The sequence below is a fragment of the Atractosteus spatula genome, chromosome 9, assembly GCF_055471065.1.
Source record: "Atractosteus spatula isolate fAtrSpa1 chromosome 9, fAtrSpa1.hap1, whole genome shotgun sequence".
NCBI classification, from domain to species: Eukaryota; Metazoa; Chordata; class Actinopteri; order Semionotiformes; family Lepisosteidae; genus Atractosteus; species Atractosteus spatula.
This window is the reverse complement of record NC_142714.1, coordinates 50,499,491-50,518,200: the sequence shown is the minus strand read 5'-3', so window position 1 is coordinate 50,518,200 and position 18,710 is coordinate 50,499,491. Positions and strand designations below refer to the sequence as shown.

At 48.9% G+C, this 18,710-nt stretch overlaps 2 protein-coding genes and 1 non-coding gene across 14 annotated transcripts in view; all 3 read left to right on the top strand.

Annotated features, from left to right (window-relative positions):
• LOC148828795 (uncharacterized) lies at positions 1 to 5,702 on the top strand. Its single transcript, XM_088926056.1, has 10 exons — positions 1 to 33; positions 122 to 235; positions 1,014 to 1,192; positions 1,567 to 1,676; positions 2,072 to 2,122; positions 2,687 to 2,845; positions 3,325 to 3,481; positions 4,143 to 4,296; positions 4,398 to 4,437; positions 5,419 to 5,702. Exons 1-10 carry the CDS (start codon positions 1 to 3, stop codon positions 5,700 to 5,702), a joined length of 1,281 nt encoding a protein of 426 aa, XP_088782182.1.
• A 1,680-nt stretch (positions 5,703 to 7,382) lies between these two features.
• Positions 7,383 to 7,453, top strand: trnag-gcc (transfer RNA glycine (anticodon GCC)). The gene has a single exon. It is a non-coding gene; the product is annotated as a tRNA-Gly (tRNA).
• A 678-nt stretch (positions 7,454 to 8,131) lies between these two features.
• map7d3 (MAP7 domain containing 3) overlaps positions 8,132 to 18,710 on the top strand; it is a 39,206-nt gene continuing 28,627 nt past the window's right edge. For 9 of the 12 annotated variants that reach the window (XM_088925839.1, XM_088925837.1, XM_088925836.1 and 6 more), the window contains exon 1: positions 8,172 to 8,252. In XM_088925839.1, the coding sequence (XP_088781965.1) occupies positions 8,207 to 8,252 (46 nt within the window). In that variant the 5' untranslated portion in view covers positions 8,172 to 8,206. Of the gene's footprint in view, positions 8,253 to 18,710 lie in introns of all 12 variants that reach the window. The other 3 variants (XM_088925843.1, XM_088925842.1, XM_088925838.1) reach the window with 2 other exon arrangements.

Here is an 18,710-nt window from a genome sequence, read left to right as displayed (position 1 = left end):
ATGGCGTTTTCCATCACTGCAGCTTTCCTGATGGTAAGCCCACGGCCTGTTGCATGGTCATTCCTGCGCCTGGAGCTTGAGAACAGGTCTGCCGTCACAGCCAGTGTCTGTGTCTCTGCAGGCCGGGTGGGTGCTCAGCGCCTCGGCCAGGAGCTGTGATCAAGCTCAGTACCTCCACCCCAACGGCAGCTGCCTGGCCTGTCCCGTGTGCGGCCCCGGGGAGCAGTTGTCAGAGGTGATGCGCCTCCGCTGATCCAAGCAGACTCTTCCCGCAACTGTCTGCTTTCTCGGTGCTCTGGTTTCTAAAGGCTCTCACTCTTCTGCTCCTGATCAGTCGGTGCTCCGGAAGGGGCCGGACCTGTGCGTGAGTTTGAGTGCAATTTTCCTCATGCATTTCGCCCCCTCTCGACGCTGCAGGGGAGTCTGCAGCATAGTAACAATAATTCCGTACACTTCCTGGACGCTCCACGCAAAGCGCTTTCCAGGTCATGGGGATTCCCACTCCACCACCAATGTGCACTGCCAGTATGCAGTATCAGCTCTCAGTGGGGAGGAGAGCAGAGTGATGAAGCCAGTTCAGAGATGGGGATTATTAGGAGGCCATGATTGATAAGGGCCAATGGGAAATTTGGCCATGTCGCTGGGGTTACACCCCTACTCTTTTCAAGAAACCACCTGGGATTTTTAATGATCACAGAGAGTCAGAACCTCGGTTTTACATCTCACCTGAAGGACGGCACCTTTTTACAGTATAGTGTCCCTGTCACTATACTGGGGCATTAGGACCCACACAGACCACGGGGTGAGCGCCCCCTGCTGGCCCCACTAACACCTCTTCCAGCAGCAGCCTCAGCTTTTCCAGGAGTCTCCCGTCCTGGTACTGGCCAGGCTCACACCCGCTGAGCCCCAGTATGCTGCCAGCTGGGAGTTGCAGGGTGACATGGCAGGAGCGCAGGTGGGGCAGGTTTATCCCGCAGGTCAGTGCGGACGGGCTCATGAACGCTGTTTTGCAGGACTGCGGCTACGGCGACGGCGGGGGTGCGCGCTGCGAGGCGTGTGGCGAGGGGGAGTACAGCGGGGGCTGGGCGCTGGCGCCGTGCTGGCAGTGCACGCAGTGCTCCCTGCTGAACCGCGAGGAGAGGGTGCCCTGCCAGCCCAGCAGTAATGCCCAGTGTGGCGGCTGCCTGGGGGGGTGAGTGGCCCATACAGGTCTGGCTCCTGCAGACACACACAGAGCAGAGCAAGTCACCCGTATGCCATTCACAGAACGATAAAGAATGGAAAACAGGACATCGGAGGACATAAGACCACAAGAAGGGACAGATAAACCGATGCCGTGTCTTTCTATTAGCACAAAAGCAAAGTAAACGAAAAAGGCAAAGACTTCTGATTCTTTTTCACACCTGCTTTCAAGGACCTCGTGTTTGGGTAACAGGTGTTTTACTGGACTGGACTCGGCACATCTTGTGCAAAAGAGTCAGGCAGCCTGCGGGAGTGCAGCACTAGAGTGCGACCAGTAGAGGGAGCCCGCGCTCCTGCGTGACCCTGCCGCTCTGTGCCCGCCAGGTACTACGAGACGCCGAAGGAGCAAATGTGCTTGCCCTGCCTCAGCCCAACTGGGGCAACCCGCCGAGAGTGCCAGCCTCCCACGACAGCGAGGCCGGAGGAGTGGAAAGGTAAAGCGAGAATCCTGCAGGGAGAACACACTCGTTACTCCCCAGACCTTTAAAACGTGTTGCTGTTTTTATTCTTTTGTGTGTGCGTTTAACAATAACCCCCTTTTAATAAAGCAGGTGAAACTTAAACATAACCGAAAAAGAGCTTGGAATGTAATGTGCATGATAGCGGAGCAATTTCCTCATAGGTCTTGGGTTCTGGGGTCAATATGCCTCGGAATGCTGTAACTCTTACCAGGGGTAAGAGATTCTCTCACAACAGAAGAATGGAAAATCGTATCTTCATGGTTTGAGCTATTGTACTGTTGTTCTTTCATTCAGTTTTGAAAAAAAAAAGGACGAAAAAGACTAAAGCCTTGTGCATCTCAAACAATGACACGGCCCCTATTTTTCAGGTGTCAACCCTTTTCTAGACAAGGCATTTGCAGAGGGAAGTACTGGAAGTGGTGAGTGCACACACGTCCTGTGGCTATTAATTGTGTTTGACTGTAATTATTTATCTGCTTGACTGCTATATGTCTTTTTGGCTGCCTTGATCAAACATGACTAACAATAGTTAACTTATAATGGCAATACCCTGTGTTCTAAAAACTGGAAAAAAATAATTTTCAGTCCTAGAAGCACAATGACAAAGAAGGGCGTAGTAGACATTATTACAAAACACAATAAAACGCAATTATTATTGACGCAAACGCAATAAACTAAGTGCAAACACTAGTCAGATACGTTCAATAAAATGACCCCTGACAGGACCGTACAACAGACCACTGGATTGACAAGAGCAGTCTAGAAAAGGCGTGTATTATGTGGCATTGCCAAGTCCTGCAACACAGAAGAAAAAGCTACATTTGACTGTTTAAAAACAGAGTTTTCCCCCCTAGTTTTTAATCCCCTGATAAATCCACCTGATGTTTGCTGTGTGTAGCATTTCACACGCGTAAGTGTTATTTGTTAAAAAAGTCTGCAGGCGGAGCTCCTCGCGCCACTCCTTCCTCTTGTGTCCGCAGCAGGGGCGGGTCCGGACACGCCCCCCGTGGCTGTGATTGGCGCAGCCTGCGCTGTCTCCGCCTTCTCGCTGGTCCTGCTGCTGTGGGGGCTGCTGCTCTCCGTGGAGCGAATCAGCGAGTGCCACTCCAGAGCGCGCCAGCCCGCCGGCCCCCGTGCCCCCGGTCTGTTTGGGTGCATGACGTCCTGTTGTCATATACAGCGTTTTGGAGTGCAGTGTGCAGTGTGGTGCAGCTGAGTGAACACCAGAGACCATCACGTCTCAGAACCAGGCAGACCCCTCGTTATCTCACTGCTGCTTTGTAGCCATTTGCTGTCTTATTTTAACTGAGGAACTGTATTAGTTTTGTACGGTTTTCTCCAGGCTTGAGAAAACTCATTTCAAGAGATCCATGCTTTGTGGCTGGTGCACAGCTCAGTTTAGTTTTCAGTTCTAAATTTAAAGGCAGTAATCTCTTTTGTAAGTAGGACTGCAAAAAATAACCCTCTGGTCTCTAGGGCTCTAGTGGGCTCTACCTGGCCTACTGGGGTGCAACACCATGACAGGCCAATCTGGAAATGATGTAATGAATAGAAACCTATCTGAACCTATCCTTCCTGAACGCCTACACCGAACCGACATATCCTGTGCTTGTGTGCGCAGACAAGGAGCGCAAGAGCTCTGGGACCCTGGACACTCCTTCTGGACCACCTGACTGTTCGTGTACCCCAGCCTCCCTGCGGAAACTCCTGCCGTTCGGACAGCACAGCCAGGAGGGAGAGCCAGAGCGGAGGCACCCAAGCTCTGGGGGTCCGCCCAGGTAGTGGGGAACCTGCCCTTCTCCTTTCCACTCTGCTCGAGGGCACAGGCCGGAGCAGGCACCTGCTTGTGGCCAGTGTGTCCTCAGTTGAAATACTGCCTTGGCCCAGAGTGCAGTGGAGCTCTGGAAGCTGTGGGCAAAGCTCTCGACAGGAGAGGTAGCAGGGAGTGAAAGGTGTGTGTTAAATGCTTTCACCACCACGTGCACATCATTGATGTTCTGACCCACAATGCTGCAGAGGAGGAACCTCCTCGGTCCTTTGATTAAAGGCTGACAGCAGTGAATTGCATCAGTATCGTGATTTCCAGCCTGAAGGACCCCAAAGCACTTGATACATAGGAGGGGAACCTTTTCATCCACCACTGCAGGGCAGCCCTACCTGGGTGATGTGTGGTGGCCGTTCTGCACCAGCAGGCCCACAGGCACTGCACAGTACCTCAGCTGGAGACCTGAGAAACCGAGGCACCAACTGGACTCGGCAGGAAAGTTTAGGGAGACCAGATTGTGAGACTGTTAACGAATAATCAGAACTTCCTCCATCCATGAGCATTGGTTTGGAGACTGTGGTCCAGCTGGTGCTCCGCAGAGGCTGACTCTGCAGAGTGATTACTGGGTGCAGAAGCATGTCATGGGCCTCTCCTCTCATGCCTGCTGTCTTTAGGTCCCGTTACACGCCGTGCTCTGAGAAAGCGCCCCCCCCTGCTTCAATCGTCATCAACGTCACCACCAACGTCAAGCCCCCCGGTCAGGGAGGGGGGGGAGACTGGGAGGGGCAGGACGGGCACGACCGGCAGACCCAGCTCTCCCTGGAGGAGGTGAGAGACAGTGACGTCGCCCCCTCTGCTGTGCTGCCTCTCCAGGGCTGCACTGAGAAGCTCTACCCAGAACTGACTCCCTCTTCTGTTACTCTCCGCAGATGGAGCGCAAGACGGAGGAGATCTGCAAAATAGCGAAAGGTATCGTCTTTCCATATGTGTCCTTGCTACCACACACACTCCAGGCTTCTTTCAGAGTAAAGACTTTTACATTATGGACGGGTGGTATTAGCTACTTCCTTCCAGTTCACCAAACAAGACATTGAAGTTAAGTGTAGTAAGTCTCTACCATGTTTTATGTGGCAAAGTACAAATATACAACTTTGTAATTTGGCCACGTTCCTCAGCCATTTCTTTAGACGCACTGTGCAGGCAGGACATTTTGCACCTACTGTAAGACTAGTAAACACAAGAGTCACGTTCTAGGTTTATGTATATATAAGAACTACGAAAGGACAAGGCTACATCACTGTTTTTTTAAGACAGGACAGTGAGAAATATTAAACAGTTTCTGTCTAGTAATGTGCAATTCCTGAAACTGACAATCCATCGACCTCTGTTACTGTTGGACTGCAGGTATAACTAGCTGTTGTCTTGGCCGAAATCTCAGTGTGTAGCAGCAGTGTAGCCAGTGGGTCTGGGATGGTGACGGGAGAGACTCTGCTTGCTACATCCCTGTCTGCTGGAAGAAAAAGGCCTCTCATGACTGATCAATGGACGTGATGCAGAAAACTCTTAACACATAAAATAACTAGTCTTACACAGGATCAGCACAAACACTTCATTCTCCATCTTAAAATGTCATATTCGTTTCTCACAATGTAGCCAAAGACTGAACTTGTTGCTTTAAATTTAGGTTCTGTGCATACCTACTCAACAGAATTTTACAAAAAGAAACCCTCAATATATTAGGCAGTCTGTTACTGTGGGTTTTTTTTCTAACAAACACATTTTCTTTAGAGTGTCAGAAGAATGCTTTGCTTAATTAATGTCTTCCCTGACATTAATTAAGCAAAGCATTCAGTCATTCTTAGTGTCAGGATTACCCACCTGGTTGCCTCACAGCCCCAGTCTGAACTTCACAGACCCATGTTCTGGGAAACCTGTCTCTGTGCCTCCCAGGTAGGAGCCTGGAAGAGCTGGACTACGACAGCATACAGGAGCTGTCTCTGCTGGTGGACGCAGGAGGCCGTGGGGCCCTGAGGGGGCTGGGCCGGGCTCTGAGCGTCTCGCCAGAGGTTCTCAACAACTTGCATGGCTTCCAGGACCTCTTCCAGTACCTGCGCACATCCACTTACACCCAGGTGCCCCAGCTGGCCTGCGCTGCGGCCTCCCTCCACAGGCCTGACCTTGTTGCTAGGATACACCAGGCCCTGGTCTCCGTGGAGACCACCTCCTGCGGGTAGGGTAGGCCTCAGGCCTTGTTCTGGGCCCATCTCAGGCTGTGACACTTGCCAAACTGAAAAAAAGACTTTCAGAGGAGGGTATCCTTCCCAGGACAAACGAGGGACAGACCAACTAAATATTCAGCAACTGTCTCAAAGTGGTTTTCTCACCTGTGGCTTCCTGTTGGGAATAAACAATTGCAGCAAAGGAGTGCCTGTGTAGGCTGTGGTGTACATTAGGTGACACAGGTTGGCTTCTCACACATTTTCCTGCTGTAAAAAAAACGTCAAGGTCCATAAAAACCCTCCTCCTGAGACAATGACATTTCAGAGCATGCAATAGGTCAGTAGATGGAAGGATTACTGTAAACATGTCATTTACTGCAGTTCTGTGTTTTGGAAAAACTGCTGCCCCTTGTTTTCTGTAAGGTCGTGGGAGTATCAGAGATTTCAAAACTCAAAAATACACGAGAACGGGCTGGTGAACGCGTGGTTGCTGCCTGTAACACCGCGAATGAGTCAAGGAAAAAGCCCTTAGTCATCAAAATTGAAACTTCAGCCCATTAAGATAGGACATTTGTCACGGCCGCCCTGCACTCTAGCGCTGGTGAAGGCCTGCCCTCTGCACAGCCAGCCTGAACGAATAACTCCCAAGCACCCCTGGCCTCTAACTGAACCCCGAGAGCTGTGTGTGTTCCCCTGTTTCCCATGAAGAGCGAATGAGCAGGCTGCTGGGTAAGTGATCTGTAGTGGAGATGAGAGGGGAGGCTGTGGTGGGGGGGGGTCAGGCAGGAGAGTGGGGAGAGAAAGGAAGCGACAGTGAACTGCAGCTCCCTGTCCACGCTGGCCATCATACTGTGTATTGCGGTTCTGCTGTACGTGCTTGTAGGTAAACTGCATAATTTTAGTGGCCCCACGACACCGCAGATGGAGGCGTGAGCACTATGTCACTAGCGGGTTTAAGGGAGATCTTTAAGGGTTTAAGGGAGTTTAAGGGAGATCTTTAGGGAAGATCTTTAGATCTTTAAGGAGGCCAGGCCAGGCCAGGTCAGGCAGTGTTCTTTAGGGCTTCAGCCAGGACACTGGGGTTAAAGTCTTTACAGCACCGTCCCCATACAGCTGGATCAGTTTCGAATTCCTGGTCTGGAAGGAAGAGCGCCACCTACTGGTCCACCTGCGCCATGTACAGCGGCGACCTGACTTTCCCTGAATGTCTCCTGTCCCAGTATTGACCACACTCAACTTTCCAACGGCCCATTGTGATGAGACAATGAAAGAAAGGTAAAATGTTTTAAGAAATGAAGAGAGGTTTTCCACCTTAAACTGGGGGATCAATAAACACATTGTAAAGCCAAAACCTGTACTCATTTGCACACTGTTAACTTCAACAACAAGCTGTGGACGATGATAGGAGACACTGCAGCTACAACCGCTAGTAATAATTTTGTGATTGAATTAGCTTCTTTAACAGCGCAAACACTGCAGTCATTCAGCAATTTGGCTGACAGCTTTTTCCGCAGGATGTTAGGAGTTAATCCACTCGCGGTACGTAAAAAGTGAACATTTTCAACGGGCATATTACTGAGAAAACCGAGCTGTACGTTGACTGCGGAAAATTGTAAACCTAAGTATTGACGGCATGAACGGCATGGAAGGACTCGCACGCAGAAATCGACATGCTGAGACAACGCTGCCAGTCCTGCATTGGTGGTTCAGTGGTAGAATTCTCGCCTGCCACGCGGGAGGCCCGGGTTCGATTCCCGGCCAATGCAACACTTTTGCCAAATTCCTTGCAACTAGCACTCACGGCAAAAAAAAAAAAAAAAAGCATCGGAAGTCGAAGCTGGGTACGTGCAAAATTACTAATAAAAGCAAAAGTGCTCCAAATCTCTTAGGCGCTCTCGGAACTGCTGGAAAGCGAGTCGTCGCCGTCACATGGGAGGTCTATGTCCGAGCTCCGCCCCTTTGTCCAGAATCATCACCAAGTACCGGGCGCGACTACAGGGCGAGTTTTAATCGATGGTGGCGCTGTGCTGTTATCTCAAACACTGTACCTCCAGTATAAGCCCCATGTCAAAAGAAATGCTTTCACTCGCACCAGAAAAAAAAAAAAGGCAAATGGTACAACATTCACACATTAAATTGCATGACATGCCTTCTGAATATATCTTATAGCTGCGAGAACCCGTTTTACAAGTTGCATTCTTCTGCGTCCAAAATACGTCGCAGCATTTGCTAAACGTTCTTTGTTAGCGACTTGCACGGACGGTTAGGGGATATAGCATTTATCTGTAGGCGCTGGGTGTTTCCCCAGTTCCAGAAAATAGTTTTAAGACGCGGAATGATCCCACGTCCCGCCCCCAACCAAAACCCCCGAATCCTGGTATCTCCCGCAGTGCGCGACCGTCGGCGCCAGTAGGCGGCGCTCTTCTCCCCGGCCCGGCGTCCTTCAGCTGTCCTCGCTCCCGCGTCAGGCGCGCACCCTAGCCGCCGGAGGAAAAAAAAAAAGGCGATTTCTGTTAAAGATGGCGGAGGGCGCGATGTCTCTGAAGGGGATGCGGGCGCAAATGGGTAAGAATTGCTCAGCCGAGAGGCGACTGTCAGGCCGATTCCGTGTTCCAGGAGCAGGCAGAGGCCCCGGGGCTGTCGTGTCCTTGAATCGCGCCGGGGTCAGCGAGTTTTGGGGCGGTTTGGGAACTGTTTTGTTTGACGGCGGTTGATGGTGTGAGTTAGTGTAGTGTAGGGAGAGGAGAGGCGGGGAGGTGGCGGCGGGGGGGGGGCTCAGTAACTAACCAACTTACCGAGGGAGAATTAATGAACTGAAAATAAAAGTTTGTAGGGATGATAGTTATTCTAAATAAAACATCCCCCCCCCCCCGCTGTTGGTTCGTAGCGGGCGATGTTTTGCTTGTGGACACATATCGCGCTGGAGGAGAACTGAGCTGAAATTTGGGGGCCGGTTGACAGCCGTTGTCTGGCGCCAGACGGGAGACGGCAGACTTGATTTTTTTTCCCTTCCCGGTAGGAGCCCAAATCCGAATTAATACCGGTGCAAAACGAAGAAAGGGCACCGCCAGTACAGACTCGAGAGGCTCCTGCCCCATCTGGAGCAGGGGCACGGCTAATCTCGCCGTGATGCAAGCTGAATCCGTGCCGTGGGGAGCCCGGAGTAAAAACGGGATGTAGAAATAAGCCGCTGAATTAATGACCGAATTGTTCCGAACTTGGTCCGCATTGGACGGTACCGTACAGTCCAGTGACGCAGCCTGTCAGAGCAATCGTTCTCTTGCAAGAGAAGTAGGAAACTGGCTGAGTCTGTCTGGAAATGTTACCGGTGGTTTTCGTCTTTCCTGTCCTAGATGATTATTTCTTGAAACTGTGCGGTTTCCCCTACATCGCGGTGTTGGCATTCTTTGCGTTTTTAATGTAGCTGTTTTCAAGCGAAGACTGATGGCTGCTGAACAGAGAAGTAAAGTGTCATTTTGTAATGCCCACTCCGAGAATGCAGTGAACATGGAGGTACAGTACTGTGAACTGATAACATCCCTCAGGAGTATTAAAATTTGTGTACCGGTAATTGGGGATGTATTGTTGTACATACAAATAGCTAGGTATTTTAAGTAGGTAACGTATAAAAACAGCATGCATAACTGGGTTTCAGACATCCTTTTGAATAGGACTGAGATTTTGGAGGATTTTCAGGATTTCTAGAATAAACCGTTCAGATGTTTCGCAGTCTTGTCCCAGAGACAGGTGCAGTTAGACCTTTGTGCCATTGTTTGAGTCGTTCAGTTGGAATCGCTGAGCTGTTTTTATTTTGGTTCCACCATAACTTGGGAGGATTGCAATTCAGTGTGGCTCTCAAATGCATTGCCACTGCAGCACAGGTCAGGGAGATCTGCTGTTTCTCAGCATCGCCAATACAGTCTGCATCTCGGTTAGTAGGAGTAAATATACTGGAGTCAATATTGCATTGGAAGCACATCCCAGTTGAATATTCCTGCTCTCCTCCAGAAGGAAAGAATGTGAATCAGATAGCAGTGCTCAGCCTGCCCTGTGCACAGATATCGTACTTTCAGGTGTCCAGTCCTGTGGGTGACACTCTGCAGTCCTGCGCTCACACCCTGTTCTCCACACGGAGCTCTGCTGGGGTTGTCCGCTTTGTGACGGGGATTTCAGTCCGCAGCCAACTCGCAGTTGCAGTTCTCCAGCCGAGGAACTAAAAGCGTCCATTGTGAGCTCCCTGTCCAGGAAGCCCCGCTGCGTAAGGCCTGCGAAATGTGGGAAGTGACAGAATGTAAGCAGTGCTTCACAGGAAGTGAGGGACACGGAGGAACAGCGAGCCATCGCGAAACTGTGCTCCCGAACGAGGAGCTGACAATCTGAATTCTTCAGGGTCTGTGATGTCTGCTGGAAAAGAGCTCAGATCTGAACCGTTTTCTGGTCTTCACGCTGCCTCAGCAGTCTGTAATGCGAGCAGTTAATTATCCTGCCTATTAATTCTTATTTACGAGCAGCCTTTTTGTTGGTAGTGTCATTTTGCAGCTTTTTCCAGTGGGAGGTGTTGTGTGTAGAAATAAAACATGCAGTAGAGGGGTAACGCGTTGCACAGAAGTGTGCTGGTATAGAGTAACGCTTTCTGGACACAAGTCACAATTTAAGAAACACCTCCCAGTGAGAATCCCCTATTTAAACTTCAAACTAAAGTATACAGGTGTTCTAAAACCATTTGTCCCTGGGGACCTTGGCTCAGCCTCTGAGTACCCCTGGGGACACCTGGTTTCCTGATTGGAAAAACCCCCCTGGTGCTGAAAACCTAGGATTTGTCTGCTTCTTCTTAAGTGCAGCCCTCTGAATGAGAACTGTAGTTGTGTCGGAGAAATCTTACACAGGACGAGCTGTGCTGGTGTCCTGCGGCTGTCCTGCCCCTTTCCGCTCAGAGGGGGCCGGGCTACAGCGTGCCCATGCTGGTTCACATGTGTCTTTGCTTTGGGGTCCTCAGCTGAACGAGGGCTGCATGTACAGTACCTTTTAAAAAGTGCCCTGTGGATGCTGCTTGTTGTTGGGTCACACAGCAGTCTTCCCCTTTCCTTTCACAGTGGAGGTTTTCCACTGAGAATACAGGGCCCGTTTCATCCCAGGGGGAGTTAGATTAATGGGCCCTTTTAAAAAAAAAAATATTTTGCTTGCTCTCCCATCTGCATTTAGCTTTTTGACAGGATTTTTAAGAACAGTTGACGTGACGCCACTTCTTTTGGGTTTCTGGTCAGCTTTAAGATTAGTCCTGCTTGTGTAACTGAAGCGAGTTTCTCAGTACAAAAGCATCCCTACAACTAAAGGAGCTGATTCTTAAGGGATTTCTTTGAATGACTTGTTCCCAGAGGAAATGATACGTACGTCATTATTTTTCAACATCTTGTTTTATAACATTTAATTGCACACTGGGTGTATCTTTACAGTGCCCCTTAAACCTAGATGTAACACTATAGGGTCCTAAGGGAAATGAAATGCATTGTGCTGGGTGACTATGCGATCACAGTCAGATATCAGCTTCAGGTGATGATTACCTTCGCATGCGAACCTTTACTTCCTCATCCATGTTGTTTTTGTTGCTTGGATGTAAAGCAGATGTCCTCAGCTGTAGCTCCTAATGATCAAGTCAGTACTCCCTGATCAAAGTCTGCATCGGGACTAATCCGGCAATGCTGGGTGCTGTCCCCTGGGTTGCAGTAAAGAAATGGAGATGTGGCTTGAAGCAAGAAGACACAGAATAGGCAGGACCTGTAAGTGTGTTCACCTGATAACATCCAGAAACGGTTTTTGTGCATGCACCTGCTGGGCCACATTTGGCATAGCCAACACCTGCAACTTACTTGTACAGCAGGACTGTAAAAATCAATTGATTTTCAAATGTTAGTAGCCTTGGGGATCTTCTCCCAGGATGAGAGGCTTCCTCGACCCACTCCCACTCAGAGAGGGGTCTTGTCAGGCTGCAACCTTAGTACTGTTGCAGATGGTATGAGAAAAAAGAAAATGGAACAGGACTGCACTCATAAAGACTGAGCATACACAATGCTATCCCTTGACGTGTTCTTGTAATTCTTTAAAAGGTGACTAAAAGCTGAAGTCCATAAAAGAACAGCTTTCTTTTTGAAGAACGTTAGCCGTAGCCATACATATGTGCACAAGATGTCGAGACTGAAAGTAATTAAAAAAAAGTGGAAAATCTCATTATTCTGCGTTTTTTATTTGGCGGCAGGTTGAATTGTTTTGCTTGCGTCAGCCAGCTATGAGCAAAAAAGGTAGTTTAGGGCCCCTTTTTTAGCTTTGACAGCCCAAGATCCCATTTCCAGAGGTGGCACACATGCAGAGATGTTCGGATGCCTACTTGGCGCCCTGTCCCAGCAGAGGCCGATGTGTCAGAGCTGGGGAAGGCATGTCTCTGATATGGCTGATCTAGGTGTCAACATTAATAACCACAAGGTAGCAAAGTGCTACGGAGAATTTTACCTCCTGTCTGATTCCTTTTGCTCCCGTCTTGCGATCTTGGCTCCCTTAAGTACACTCTGGAAGTGATCTGTCTTTGGTCTAGCAGTGGGCAATCTCAGTGATTAGTTACATTGTGTAGGAAGAGGATCTGGCCAGACGGTTAGATTTAAGGACGCCCTTTTAACACCTTTGTGGAATAAAAGCCGTAAACTCTCCTAAAAAATGAAAAATTCAGGTAAGGGTAAAATGAGCTACGTAACTATGAGAACGTCTTTTTTAGCTTGGTGACTTATGTGTAGAAAACGTTTTGAACCTTGCCGTTCGCGCAGCTGGGGGTGAATTTAAGTGACACCGACTTTTATCATATTTTTTCTCTGCCTCTGTGCAGAGATGAGTTCTAGGCGCAGTGCAGGCATGTCGTCCCTTTCTGCACCCCGTGCTTCCAGGACAGACTCTGGCTGGCTGCAACCCCTGTGCGGCTTTTGGGTGGTGGACACATGGGCCTTCAGGTCAGCCAAAGGGATCAGTACCTGGCAGGGGCCTGTTAAGTAGCATCCACGTGTTCTCAAACAGGATGTAGCCACGGAGTCAAGACCTCAGCAGCTGTAAAAAGACCTTCCTCCGCTACCAGCTGATCTGACTCGGTCACTAAGAAAATCCGGGATAGGGACACTAATGCAAAATGAATATCCCACTTCTCCAGACTTCCTTCAGCATGCTTGTTAGCCAGTAACTAATGACCGCTTCCTGTTGTTAATGAGCTGCGCTCATCCTTGCAGTGCTGTGTGAATAGATCCCCAGTAATCCCTCACAGATCGCCATTGTGTGAGAGCAGGCCACAGCTGCCCGCGAGTAAAGACTGCATTGTTGGAGCGCAGGCACATTTTCTCCGGCAGCCGCGTTACGACACTTCCTGCCTGCAAATACAGCCCTCGCTCGCGGCCAGGAAAAGAGCCTCCTGCAGACCCGGAGTGTGAGACGGCTCTCGAGGGCTCGGTGGTAAAAACGCTGGATCTATTCAGCTTTGCTGTGTGGTCACCAGGTTTTCTCTAGATGTCACATTAGCTGCTGTCATTAATAAATTACCCAGGGTGGGTTAAGAGCACAGCTGGAGATCGTGTCTGTGGAGCTGTTTGTCACTTAATGAAATTCCTTGAAATTTCTTGTCTGAAACAGTTCCTCTCAGGGTGGGTTCACAGGGCTTAAAGACACACAAGAGTCCAATGTGTCTGTAAAAGTGAATATAAAGAACAGTATTGCTAGATGTGGTATTATGCATTGCAAACCTGGCACGTGCAAGTGTTTCTGCTGTGCTAGTTTGAAAAGCTGGCTCTGCTTGATGTGCCAGTGGCTCTACTCACAGGAGTGCACTAGTCTTGAATTTTGTTGCTCTGAGAACCTGCAGGTCGCAGTCTGCTTTGCTGTTTTTATTTGTGGTGCATTTTTAAATCTGCATTTAGTCAACAAAATAAAAAAGGCCCGAAAGAAAAAAATAAACAATGTGGGAAAGTGCAGTCTATATCCCAGTCATGTACAGATATCTGTTAGCAGTGTATTCAGTGCCTATGTTGGTACAGTGACCAGAGTAAATGTGTGTATACTTATGTATTTTTTTCTGTTTTACCTCTGTTGTGGCAGTGGTTGGAGGAGGAGTGACAGTCATAAAAAGAGATCTATAGCATAATATAGCTTGGCAAGGCGGTGCAACATAGTCATTTAGCAGCTTCATTGTTGAAATAGCACATGTAAATTGAGAGATGCAAATATGGCAAGGTCATAGAAACAGAGTGACGTGGACTGAGTTTCATTGGCAGTGCTGTACATGCCTGTCTGGCTCTAGACATCATGCTAGATGGATCTGAATCTGCCATATGTTCACTGTTTGTTTGAAATGCTTTTGTTATACAGTCCAGCTCTGTGCAAAGCTGAATCCGTGTATCTTTTGCAATAAAGAATGCATAATTAAAATATAGCATTAGAGATTTTTTACCTTGTTTTAGTCCCTGTGCTCTGGTTGTCACTGCCCGTTTTTTATCTGATCCAGTCTCATCAATAACATCCTGCACCACGTTACCACTTCAGCTCTATAACATGAAGTGTGTTGTTAATTAAATGCAGTATGCACCATGAGTCTCTGTGTCTCCGAGTCTGTTTACAGGGCTGACGTAGTGGAAACCTGTGGAAGAGCAGCTTACAGCCCAGTGTTGTCAATATTGAAAGATCAGTACTTAATATAGATCCCAGCCCCATTCTCCATAATGCCCTCTTCATCAGCCACCCCCTTCCCCAGCAGACAGCACCCTGGGGTGCCTGGGCCACCTTCCCCCTGGTCCCTAGAGCAACATTAGGGCTTCGCTCTGACAGGTACCTGCTGGGAAGCCATTGGTCAACATAGCATAAGGTTTAAAATGAACCTATAAAATTGGCCAAACTTAAAGACTTGTCCCGGAGCAGCGGTGGGTGTTGTCGGCTCAGTGGGACTTGTGCCAGGCTGCTGTTCCTTGTGTTCTGTAAATGGGCATCTGTTCTGTACCATGTCTGTTCCGGCTGACTTGTGCAGCGGGCGCCTCCGCCTTCTCCTGGCTTTTTGTCCTGTTCTTTAAATTGACACCTGTGCGTTTCACATCCTGAAACCTGCAGCTGGCTCCATGAATACTCTGATGCAGGGAGGATTTCTTCACCAGCAAAGCTCATTAGTACAAGGTCCTCGTGTTCTGCAGCCAGAGCGCAGCTGAGCAGTAGCTGAACAGACCCACACAGAGAGCTAGCCCTGTCGGGCATCAGCCACCCAGAAAGAGCTCTGAAGTCGAGTAAGAATCAGTGTGGCAGCACTGGACTGAAGCCCTTCAGCCCTGCCCCTTCTACAGTATTCACCACGGTATCTGCTGGTGCCACTGCTAATCTTTCATGACCAGCGGCTCTAGAAATGGACGTGCGATCTGATTAACATAATGCCAGATCTCAGTGGCCAGGAAACGTCGCACACCCTAGCGGCGCTTGTGTCAGCTACTTGTAAGGAAACAAAAACCCAGGATGCAGAAAGAGGGATGATTTCTGATGGGTCTTAATGACATCGTCTCCGAATGTAGCAGTTCTTTTCAGCAGCTTAATTTCTTAATTACTGGCATTTCTGAAACGTCATGCTGCTTTATTAAAGTCTTTTCCCCACACATTCAGCATAGGCTGCATACCACATTATGAGCAGAGCATTTGTTTTGATTAATGCCGATTAGAAAATGTTGCTGTATTAGTTCATGAAATCACAGTTTCATCTATATACTGTACTAACCAATCGTCCTTATTGCACTATGAAACAATAAGGACACTGGTGGAATGGTCATTTTAGATTTCTTTATGGTCATTTAGTGAAATTATTTTTAAAAAACAGCACAGAACATAGTGTTCCTAAATAGTCTACAAACTCTGAATTAAATGACAGTGGATATTAACTGAACAGATGAGTCATGCCTTGGTATTCAACAGGTACTACAACAGTAGTAGTGCAGGCATTGAGGAGAATGTATTTGGAAACCAAGCCTCTGTCCTCCAGTCTGGCATGAAACTGTGATGTATTTATTTATGCATTCATGTGTTTTTGATTTTGTGCTTTGGGCACTGATGATGCTCTGTTTTGTCTCCCAAGTGCGGAGACCAAGTGTGCATAACTCGAGTGCCTCCTGCATATTCAGTGAAATGGCTGCTTTGTTCTGGTCCCTTTGGTGAGCTGGGGGCTGTGATCACAGGCTTCCTGCCCAGAACAATGCAGAGACAGGCCGTGTGCAGGGTGAGCTACAGTAGCTGCGGGCTTGCTAGCCTGTCAGACGCAGGCTGCACAGTTCGCTCCAGGCTGGGCTGTTGTCAGTGGAGACACGAGCCTGCGACAGGCCTGCGCTGTAACTGTGTCACTCCAACAGGCCAGGGAGCAGAGCTGGGGGCTAGCCAGGTCAGGGCACACGGCATCGTTTTCACTTTGGCAGAGTCTTGATGTTCACTCAGACAAAGCACATCCTTTTTGCTGTTGAATTCTTCATTTCAAACAAACTTGCTCCAGTGATTAGACTTTTGTGTTACAGAAGGACCTGGCATCTTACAAAAGGGCGATTTAATGAGTGTTGTTGCTTTGTTAACACGTGAGCCAAAAATACTGAAGAGGGGTCTGACGAGCGCTCGGATTGTCCAGACTGCCCCCCCTTTGCTTGCTCTGGCTTTTGGTAGACCACCGTGCTTCAGGAGGCCAGGGGACACGTGACGCGTCTTTTTAATTCAGTTTAGGTTGTCAGTAGAGACGAAGGCTGAGCAGAATATACACTGCAGTGTGGGTGCGTGGCCATGGCTCTGGTCTTGTAACTGTGAGGCTGTGGGTCTGTAAGTCGTGGGTGGAATTCTGCTGTGGTGCCCTTGAGCCTTGTACTGTGCCTGGTTTGCTGCAGTAAATTGCCCAGTTGGTATATGGGTGGAATTTGCTTTGGTTAAAATGATAATCCCTCGCCTCCTGCATCCATGAATGTTCCCTTCCCTGGTGGTTCTCAAGCAGACCTTTGTTTAAATCGGTCTAGACTTTAAATCGGAGCCCAGTCAGAAGTTGTGTGTTTAAATCCCTGGGAAAATGAGAGAGGCTGGGCGACTGTAGAGTGCAGCAGGTGGTTAGTTGGGTGTTCAGATTTGAACGGTGTTATTTGCGGGAGGTTGCTCTCCCCCCCCCAGCTGTGCAGAGGTAGCTCTGTGTCGCTCTCATCTGGAGTACCTCGCTGGACCTGCCCACAGAGCAGCGCCGCGTAGCGACTGTTGCTACGCGGCTGGTTGGCAGTCCGCGGGTGAACTTTGGTAGCAGCAGACGGGGAGAGAGAGGGGGGAGAAATTAGCCAGCCCAGGTTTTTCTTAGCAGCTGACTGGCCACACTGCACAGTTTAGCCTTTGGTCCTTTCTGGCGGGTCGTGTCTTCGGAGAGAGCGTGGGGAAGAAAAGACGGATTGCATCCATGCCAAGATCGTGTGGTGATGGCGTTTAGGGTCTTTGTAAAGTTTATTTTCTGAAGCCCGAGTGGCTATATAAAGCCTCCTGCTCACCCACTCTCCCTGTGCACGTCACTGCAAGCTTAAAAAACTCCTCTGGATTTAGATGCAAGTATTCCTAATGTTACAGCCTGGGAACCACTCCCTGGCGTGAGCACACGGGGACCTGAGCTGCTCTCTCCAGCTTTATTTCTCCCGCCTGGCTGGATCCAGTACATCCTGATCTACCCCTCCCCCCCGTCACTGCTTAGTAGATTGAAAACCTAAAATCTCACTGCACCAAACTAATTTTTCAGCTGTGCATGGCAAACCTCTCCCTCCCACAAATCATTACCAGTTAATTCAGTTTACACACTTCAAGAACTTTGGGAAAGGTTAAAAAAAAACATGTGTCCTGTTTAACAAATGACACACGGTGCCCTGCAGTCAGGAATTTAAGCCAGTATGGGTGACAGGTGATTGATCCTCTGGATTTGGAGTTAGAAGGGCTCTTAATAGGACGTTATTTAAAGTACACTGCACTGTCGCCTTTGGCTCATTGAGCCCTTCAGTTGAACTGAGCTGTGTCAGTTCTTAAATGCTAAGTAAGAAACTAACATGAAACCTGTCTGCATTATTCATTTTTATTATTTCAATGACTTGGCAGAAATGAATCAGTGGGCCCATTCGGCACTAAGATCACAGTGAGAGTATTTGGTACTGTCTTCTCTCCTTGGTTTGCTCAATGGAAATGAATCAACATTAACAGAAGTTTAAAATTCTATGAAGGAGCAACAGTTTTAAACCAGCTGCCGACGCTGTGTTTCTTGGAAACAGCACAGTTAAGGAAGATTATGGTTAAATCCTAAAACACAAGAGGAAATGTAAATCAATCATTCTGATCGTTTTGGCATTCGTAAGAGACAAGTGTACTCCAGGAGCAGCATTGGGAACACTATTGAAGTCGGTTCGGTTAATGATCTGAAAAGGTCATTGCCAGGCTGTGTTGGACAGGGCAGGACGCAGGGCTCATCATTATCACTCTTGTTTTTCCCCGCACACTTCTCGCTGAGAGCGGGGATGCCGTGGCCGGTCCACACACGCTTCCAGTCCGGGATGAGCTTTGGATTCTCAACCTTTCGAGAAAGGAGACGTTCACTTGCACAGTCTCACAACTCGCAACACGCCGGAGCTCAGCAGGTGTGAGCCTGGCCAGTACCTGGATGGGAGATCTTCTGGGAAAGCTGAGGCTGCTGCTGGAGGGAGGTGTTAGTGGAACCAGTAAGAGGCGCTCACCCCTCTGAGTCCTAATGCCCCAGTATACTGTAAAAAAAAAAACTTAACACAGAGGTCCTAAATCTCTGTGGTCATTAAAAATCCCAGAGTGTTCTCAGTAACCACAAGGGTGTTAACCATGGTGTCCTGGCCAAAGTTCCCCCTGGCCTTTAACAATCATGGCCTCCTAATAATCCCCATCTCTGAACTGGCTTCATCACTCTGTTCTCTGTTCTGGTGTGTGGGGAGTGTACTGGCGCACTCTGGCTACCAC